This window comes from Pistacia vera, unplaced genomic scaffold (assembly GCF_008641045.1).
Source record: "Pistacia vera cultivar Batoury unplaced genomic scaffold, PisVer_v2 Contig126, whole genome shotgun sequence".
NCBI lineage: Eukaryota > Viridiplantae > Streptophyta > Magnoliopsida > Sapindales > Anacardiaceae > Pistacia > Pistacia vera.
Genome location: NW_022195314.1, coordinates 236,684 through 246,496, shown reverse-complemented (window position 1 = coordinate 246,496; position 9,813 = coordinate 236,684). Strand labels below are relative to the sequence as shown.

General features: G+C 38.3%; 1 protein-coding gene across 1 annotated transcript; it reads left to right on the top strand.

The window, feature by feature from the left end:
• Positions 1 to 8,187: 8,187 nt before the first annotated feature.
• Positions 8,188 to 9,108, top strand: LOC116120199 (UPF0481 protein At3g47200-like). Its single transcript, XM_031406153.1, has one exon. The coding sequence runs from the start codon at positions 8,188 to 8,190 to the stop codon at positions 9,106 to 9,108; it is 921 nt and encodes a 306-aa protein (XP_031262013.1).
• Positions 9,109 to 9,813: the final 705 nt, after the last annotated feature.

Sequence of the window (9,813 nt, the reverse complement as noted above, 5' to 3'; positions counted from 1 at the left end):
TAAATCTCGCAATTGTTATAACAGGGCAGTCCAGATGACATATAAAGGGAAAGTAAAGCCTGAGGGCAAACCTGAGCAGACATTGCCAATCAACAAGATTGAGCCACAGCCTGGTCTAGTGGAAGACAATATTGATCCTCGTGTGCAAGAGGAGTTTACCATAGTAGGCCAGTTGAGACTTTGTTTGAGATACTTGTAGACGAGCTTGAGCCAACTCGTATGCTGAGAATCAGAAGTAACCTCAGCCCTCAGCTTGCAGCCAATTTAGTGAGCTTTCTTAGACATAATATTGATGTTTTTGCATGGACGCATGCCAACATGATTGGAATTAGCCTTGAGGTCATATGTCATGCACTTAAAATCAACAGTAAGTTCAAGTTAGTTCGCTAGAAAAGAAGAGCTATGACCCTAGTGCGTTATGTGGCTCTTAAAAGTGAGGTGGGCAAGCTCCTCTCAATTAGGTTTATTCGGGAAGCTCATTACCCCAGTTGATTTCACAGATCCTGTTTTGGTGAAAAAAGCTAATGGTAAATGGCAAACCTGCGTTGATTTCACGGATCTCAACAAAGCCTGCCCAAAGGACAGTTTTTCTCTACCCAGAATTGATCAGCTTGTTGATGCCACTTCCGGACTCGAGCTGTTGAGCTTTATAGATGCCTATTTAGGGTATAATCAAATCCCGATGTTCATGTCTAACAAGGAGCACACATTGTTCATCACAGATCGGAGGCTGTATTGTTACAAAGTCATGCCCTTCGATATGAAAAACACTGGGGCAACCTACCAGCGCCTGATAGACTAGATGTTTTCTAAGTAGGTCGGGAAAACAATAGAGGTCTATGTTGATAACATGCTGGTCAAGTTGCATGTCACTTCAGATCATATAGTCCACCTTACATAAATGTTCAACATACTCCAAAAATGCAAAATGAAACTTAATCTTCTTAGGTGTTCATTCGAAGTAGCCTAAGGTAAATTCCTAAGGTACATAGTTAATGATTGGGGAATTGAAGTCAATCCCAAGAAGTTCTAAGCTCTCCTAGATATGAAGAGTCCTATAAATCGTAAGCAAGTTCAAAGCTTGAATGGGAGAATAATGGCCTCAGTTGCTTCATATCAAGAGCTACAGATCGCTGCTTGCCGTTCTTCAATATAATCAAGGCCAATAAGAAATTTGAATTGACTCTAGAGTGTGAGCAAACTTTTCAGAGCATAAAAGAACATCTTGGAAAGCCACCTCTTCTGTCCAAACCACTTCCCAAGGAAATTTTGTATCTTTACCTGTCTGTTTCTCAGTATGCGGTCAGCATAACTCTTATTTGAGAAGAAGGCAAAATTCAGTGGCTTGTGTATTATACCAGCAAACAGTTACCAAACACTGAGTCAAGGTATCCAGAGATGGAGTGACTAGCTTTTGCCTTAGTAGTCACCTCCAGAAAGCTGCGACCTTATTTCCATGCCCACACTGTCTATGTTTTAATTAATTATCCGCTCAGACAGGTCCTTTAGAAGCCAAAGGCCTTGGGTAAATTGCTTAAATGGGCCATGGAATTAAGTCAATTTGATCTGCATTATAGACTGAAAGTAACAATTAAAGGGTAAGTTATGGTTGACTTTATATCGTAGTTCTTCTATCAGCCAGATCGGGAACCCGACTAACCAACTAGTGAAGTCGTCCAAGAGACTGTTTGAAACTTGTTAACATGGAGCCTCTATGTTGATGAGTCTTCTAACAGAACAAGAACTGGAGCTGGTCTTTTGCTTATTGGCCTTGAGGGTACTCACATCTATAGAGCTCTTAGGTTTGGATTCAAAGCCACAAATAATGAGGCTGAGTATGAAACGCTATTTGCTGGTTTACAACTAGGAAGAGAGATGAGATCATAAATGATCGACATCAATAGCGATTCCCAGCTGGTAGTCAGCCAGATATTGGGAGAATATCAAGCCAAGAAATAGAATATGATCAGTTATTTGAAGAAAGCCAAGACCACACTTGAGCCCTTCAAGCACTAAACGATCAAGTAAATCCTGAGAGATAGCAACTCTATCGTGGATGTTTTGGCAAAGATAGCTTCATTGCTGGATCCCAATATGTCGGATAATATCCCGATCAAATACATCGAAGTTCCCAACATCAACTCATCTGACCAGCCAGTGGCTATAACTGAATATGTGTCTTGGATGACTCCTATCATTTAGTAGCTCAAAGAAGTAGTTCCTCCTAACAGCAAGACTGAGGGAAGACTCCTATAGACTAGAGCTACTTGTTACATACTAATCGAGACAGTTATATAAACAAGGATTTAGCCATTTTCTTCTCCGATGCATTGTTTTAAAACCCGGACCGGAGGGCAACTTGTTTTGCTACCCGTGTCATGGGTCAACCAGTCCAACTGGTTGGACCAGCCGGTTGGACCGATGACATCAGTGACAATTTTATTTTTTAAAAATTACATATTAATCCCTTAAATTTTAATATATTACAAAAATTTCCCTAAAAAAGTTTAAATTAGTCCCTAAAATTTTTATTTATTTCAAAAATGCCTAAAAAATTGCCAGTTAATCCCTAAACTTTTGACATATCTCCAAAACACCATAATAAAATTATAAATTAACCCTTATAATTTTGAAATATTATAAAAACCCCCTAAGACCTGAACTGGACCCGAGAAGCTGCCGAGTCCCAGTTCGACCGGTCCAGTCTGGTTTTTAAAAAAGAGCTCCGATGTATGACAGACGAGGATATAGACTATGTCATGAAAGAGATACATGAAGACATCTGTGGTAGTCACACTGTCGCACGATCTCTCACCAATAAAATTATTATTTAGGGATATTATTGGACCTTGTTTCACATAGATACCTATAACTTTGTGAAGAAGTATGATAAATGTTAGAGATTCACAAACATACCGCAAGCTTCTTCCCACTAATTGACAACGATGACCAGTCCTTGGCTATTCGCTATGTGGGGAATTAATCTCATCGGTCCCATGCCAACCGGTAAGGGTGGCGTCAAATATGCTATGGTCACAATGGATTATTTCAGTAAATGGGTCAAGGCAGAACTTTTAGCCGCGATCATCACAAATAAGCTCAAAGACTTCGTCTTCAAGAATATAATGTGTTATACGAAATTCCTTATACACTCATCTCAGATAATGAGAAAAGTTCAACAATAAGGAGTTCAAGCACTTTTGCGAAGAACTAGGGATTCATAAGAAATTCACCTTAGTAGCAAGACTACAAGCTAACAGACAAGTTGAAGTTGTCAATAAAACTATTAAGCACACTTTCAAGACCAAGCTTGGCATAGCAAAAGGAAATTGGGGCGACGCTCTCCCGGAGGTTCTATGGGCATATAGAAAAACTTCAAGAACTTCTACTTCAGAAACACCATTCTCGCTAGCATATGGCTGCCATGCAATGGTCCCAATTGAAATAGGGACTAGTTCCCTTCAGAGAGACTTCAAATTTATAATTAATGGATTTCTTAAATTCTTTTATAAAATGCGTATGGGCCAAAAATCGTATTGGGCCATACAATAACGAAATAAACATATTATGGCCCAGTGCCTTAGCCCAATTCCGGTTGGGCCTATGCTTAAATCCATCTTGTGGATTGACCATCTTGTGGGATGACCCAATTTGTGAGAAGGACCATTCTATGGGCTAGATCATTCTATGAGTTGGACCACACCACAAGATGGGCTACTTTATGAGTTGGGCCTCTTTACGAGCAAGGCCACCTTATGAACTGGGCCAACATACTCTTTGGGTCATTCCATGAGTTGGGCCTTTCTATAAGATTAAGTTAAATCGGACTCCAGCCTATTAGCCCACTTTTACCCAAAATAGGAATTAGAATCCATCACCTTGCTAATTCATTCAAGTTCTAGTATCTTACATGAATTAGTACCATTGAACGGATAAAGGTAAGGAACAAGAGTTCCTTCCTTATTCGAACTCCCATACCAAGTAGGACTCAGAGTTCTACTAGGACTTAAGCTACCTTGAGCTCCTATATAAGCAAAGGTCAAGTCTGTCATTATGCATGCATAGATAGCCTAAAGCTTTAGCTCCTAAATTCTTGCTCTCAAGAATCGTCGTCTTTCCTTGCCGTAAAGCTTAGTTCCGACTAACTTTACCATCCTCCGCTTCCACAAAGCTGTGCTGTGGCCATTTTTTGTTAATTCTACCCTAGCCACATTCCGGTAAATCCTTTCTTGCTCTCAGCCCTCACTACACTTGCCTTCAACCATGTTGACTTCAACGTCGGTCAGAGTGCCTACGGCAGACACCACACTAGGGTGCCTCGAGCCTTCTCGTTTATTCTTTCTCTTTGAGCATGTCCATCCGATTATCAGTGGCTCGCTTCTCACAAGATTCGTCCCTTCTAAATCAATTGTAGATTTTACCGTCTACAAAATGTAAAACTTCATTTTTGAATCTCCTTTTTCTTTCTCTATTAATAACTCATTCTCTCCGATCTTCAAAAATGATTTATTTTATTTTGAAAAAATTTCTCTTGAAATCAATGATATTAGGTTTGGAAGTTCCAAAGTATCGAATATTTTTTATTTATAATTTAATATAAATTTAAAACTATTATTTAATCAAATTTTATTCTCATTTTCTTTTCAACATGTAAAATTGAAGCATTAATTAGATTGAATTAACCAAAAATAAGCTATTTTCATATCAATTTTTTTTTTTTTTAATATATAAGAAGAACACTTTTATATAAGAAGAACACTTTCAAGTTTAATTTTTTTTTGAACTTGTTGTGTGTGATTTTTCCATTAAGCTTAGAGAAGTCAGAGTTCCGTGAGGTTATAGTTCAACCCATAATCAGTTTAGCTTAGCACTTATCCGACCCGGTATAAGCTCGTCGAGATACAACTCGACCCAACATAAGCTAGTTGCGACCAATCCTAACAGTTGTTCGAGCAGATCATAGATAAGCTCAAATCTCAAATATTTTGGAAGAGATCAGATCAACAACAATGATAGCGTGATTTTAGCACTCAATCGTGAGAATATCGGAGTTGCACTTTAATCTTGATTGTAATTCCTTTAATTTCGTTCTTTCCTTTGTAAAAAACTGATATATAAACCCCTTCCAATGATGGAAGAGGGGTTAACAAATTATTCTAGGCATTATTGTTATTTCTCATAAGCTCTTTAACCAATAAGAAAAACAGTGGACGTAGGCTCAAGATCTAAACTTGCCGAACCACTTTAAAAACCTTTACTTGCTTTGCATTGATATTTATATTACACTACTGGTTATCTTTAATCACGCACACATCAAGGTCAATCGGATCACTTTAGTTGGTGTAATTCTAGCATCAACATTTTGGCACTAGAAGGAGGGCCTTCGCCTACTTTCAAAATTTCCAGCAAACAATTTTAGTGACCCGATCACTTAAAATTTGAAATGGCCTATACCAAATAAAAAACCACCATCGAAAACCACAACAACATGGAAACCGCCAACAAGAGGTGCATCAGACTGCTCCTCTAGGTTGACCACTAATGCCGCCAGTGCAGCAGGTTGCAAATCAGTAGGGGGTAGGGACTTCAAATCCCGAGAATGACCAGCTAATGGAGATGATAAGGATGATGGTTGCATAGGCGGTGTAACAGAAAGTGGCTAAATTAAGGAATTAGCAACCGGCCCACTAAGATCTCGATTAGCCATGCTTCACGAAGGTTACTCAAACGGGCTGGAATGGCTCGACTGGCGACCAATCTAGCTCATCGACACCAAGGAGCGATCGTCACCCCCAACACCACAGGGCACATTTCGCTCACAAGTGTGAATCCCGTGGGCAAGTTAACCTCGGGAGGCAACCAGGCAAACAACCTATGGGGGAAAATGAAGCCCATGGTTGACAAAGGGATGCTCGCCCTAATCGGCGAAATAATCAATGCCAACGTGTTAGTTTTAACCCACTCCAAAGGTGGGGTCAAACCTCACAAGCTCGCGAGTTGAGCCGCGCGCGCCAATCTGACAATGACCGACGTTTCAGTTTTAACCAACGTCGCGAGCAACGTACAGATGAGCATGATAACATCTATCAACCCAACCATCATGACTCCACCTCACGCACGATAGAGCAGGCACACAAGCAATTGATCTCCGAACTCACCTGCTCAAGGTAAGGGTAAACTGAGCTTGCTGCCAAAATACTCCTTATGATGAGGACTTAGATCAGGTGAAGAGAATGCTCGAGGTTATAGTTCGACCCAAAATCAGTTCAACTCAATACTTGTCCGACTCAGCATAAGCTCGTCGAGATATAGCTCGACTCAACATAAGCTAGTCGCAACAAATCTTGACAGTTGTTTGAGCAAATCAAAGATAAACTTAGATCTCGGATATTTCGGAAGAGATCAAATCAACAACAATGATAATGATCTTAGTGCTCAATTGCGGGAATATCGGAGTTGCACTTTAATCTTGATACTAATTCCTTTAATTTCACTCTTTCTTTTGCAACAAACTAGTGTATAAACCCCTTCCAACGATGGAAGAGGGGTTAGCAAATTATTCTAGGTATTGTTGTTATTTCTTGTAAGCTCTCTAAGCAATGAGAAAAACAGTAGACGTAGGCTCAAGATCTAAACTTGCCAAACCACTTTAAGAACCTTTCGTGTTCTTTACTTGCTTTACATTGACATTTATATTACATTACTGGTTATCTTTAATCATGTACACATCGGTTCCGATTCTATCAAGGTCAGTCAGATCACTCTAGTTGGTGTAATTCTTGCATCAACAGAACTCTTTTAATCAATTCATAGTCTACCACCCCCGGACACAAACCCTCACTCTGCCCCTGCACGCGCCCTCCTCTAACTCAAATTTCTTCCTAAGTGCCCCTTCTAACTTAGATTTCTAGTTCTACCACTAGTTAATAATACTTCACTATCAATGATAAGGTCTCCAACTCATTGCTTGACGGTTCATCTAGCATTTAGGATTTAACCTCTCATTGGGCGTGTACATTTGCACTACCAAAGATCGATGCTCTTTGATCTTCATTGGTACATTATGTTGATGAGTCTCGTCTTCAAACTCTTAATGCTCATAAGCTAGCTTCTCTTCATGTGTGGCTAAACTGACAGACATTAGAAGGATTAAAAGGATCGATGGTCTACATAAGAAGGGGGTGAATTGGGTATTTAAGGCTAGTTCCATATTTTACGTTAAATTACCCCCTTCTTTTTTGGGCCTCCTAAATTATTAAATCAGTTTTAATGCAATTAAAGAACTTTGAGAAATTATAAAATAAATAGAAAAGGAATAGAGAAAACCAAACATAGTATTAATAGTAGTTTGTCTACTCCTTCGAGATTCTCATTTGAAGATTTTCATTATCTCACATCCCACTTAGTCTTCAAGAAAGACTAACTGTGTGTAGCGTGTACTTATGTCCACTCATATTATACAATGTTTAATAGGTCTGTTGTATATAAGCAAGAGAAAATGGGACCTAGCCTATTATATTGGAATTTTTATTAAAATATAAATTTTGTTTTTCTTTTGAAGAAAAACACTCTTTATCGGGTCCACCCACCAGATAGCCCACAACCTTGGTCTACGCTAAAACATCATATCAAGTTCAACTTAGGTTTAAAGCCCATCAGGTGCACCTGGGAGTTACATAAAGGAACTTGAAGATTGATAGGTATAGCTTATGAAGTTTGAGACTTCGAAGACTAAAGCTCTTCAATTACCTCTGAAATCTACTATTTATGCAGAAGTTAACAAGTTCTGTTAATTGTTTGTTTTAATAGGATAAAGGAACTTGAAGATTGAAATGTATAGCTTCTCAAATGCTTCCATTGAAGAGCATAAACGCCAAGAGTTGAAAATTGATATAAACGAAAAGTTAGAGCCTGCATCTGAGTGTTGTATTTATAGGGTTCCTACAGATCTTCGCAAAATAAATGAAGGAGCCTATACTCCTCAATTAATTGCTATAGGTCCTCTTCACCATGGCAACAAGGACTTGGTTGAAATGGAAAAACAAAAAGTGAGATAAAAAAGATTTTGGTGAGCGAATCCGAGCAAAGAAATGGGAGGATCTTATAACATTCATAAAAGATAACGAGAAAAAAATTCGTAATTGTTATGCTGAAGCTTCCCAACTTCGAAGTTTTGAGTATATAACAATGATTTTATATGATGCAATCTTCATCATCGAGCTCTTCTTGAAGAACTGGGAAGGCAAATATGATCTTTTGCTGGAAAAATCACGCTTATATTCACGTTTAAAACAAGACTTGCAATTGCTTGAAAACCAACTTCCATACTTCATCCTAGAAAAAGTATACAGTTTAGATAAAATTGAAAGAGAAAACTATCCAGGTGTCTTCATTGATCTTTCTCGTAAGTTCATCTATGATAACTTTTCTAATAGAGAACTTTCTGGTCAAGCAACAGTTCAGCATTTCACTGATTTGAGAAGACATGATTTAGTACAAAACCTCCCTGAAGAATCTGGTCAACCTTTCTCAAATTTACGTTGTGCAGCCAAACTGAATGAGTCAGGAGTGAAGTTTAAGGGTATTGAGGGAGGTTGTTTACTTAACATACTACGAGAAAAGAGAAATTCTAAAATCCCAATTCCATTCCTCAGTGGAGTTGAATTAAAAATTCCACAAATTGAAGTTGTTGATCCCACAGAAACTGTGATACGAAATCTGATGGCACTAGAACAATGCCATTATCCATCAGACACTCACATCTGTAACTATATCAGTTTCATGGTTGATCTTATCAAGACAGAGAAGGATATAGATTTGCTTATTGAAAAGGGAATTATTTTAAACGGTATGGGCGATAATGCTACAATCGCGCAGATGTTTAATAGACTTGGCCTAAACATTGATTTAAGTGCATCCTGTTACAGTGGTATTGTCAATGATCTAAATGCACATTATAAAAATGGTTGGAACCATTCCAGGGCAACCTTGAAGCGTGTTTATTTCAGCAATCCATGGAAAGGCACTGGAACTATTGCTGGAATTATACTGCTACTACTTACATTCATACAAACCATTTGTTCCATTAAGCAAGTTTTCTGGTCTTAGTAATAAATTGTATTAGACATGGATTTATCTTTCAGTTGCAAAAGTAATGTTTTACATTCTAGTTTTACAGTCTTGTTAAAATGTAATATATGCGTTTTTCATGATTCAAATCAATTGATTAGGCTTACTTTTATGAATGAGTAATGCTACAGTCATCGAAAATAGTGCATCGAATTCATGCATCGAATGATATGACGCAATCCTGACCATCGATTAATATTAATCGATAATCAGGATTGTGCCATGTCACTCGATGCACTGCTTTCGATGACTGTATTATTTCCCTTTATGAATATGGATAAGTCTTATTGGTTCTAGTGAGTTGACTCCTGTATCTCTCCTCTTGTTGACGAGAAGCTATCCTACCTTCGGTATACCACCTCAAAATGCTGTGGTGGTACCATAAACCAATAATAAGTTAACACGTGTTACATTTATATGAAATTAAATAATACAATGAAAGACAAAAAGGAAATAAAGCATAAAATTAAGTGTCAAATTGAAATGAATGTTTTTTTGTTGTTGCACTGACAATGCATCTTGTTTTTATTACCACCGCCACCTCCCCATATTTGCCAGCGCCACGCCTTTGCCATCATCTTCGCCAGCACCTCCGCATTTTTTGAATGCAGCTTCTGCATACAATCAAAGAACTCATTTCATTCTTCAAACAATAAAAAAAAAATTCTGCCAATTCTTCAACCC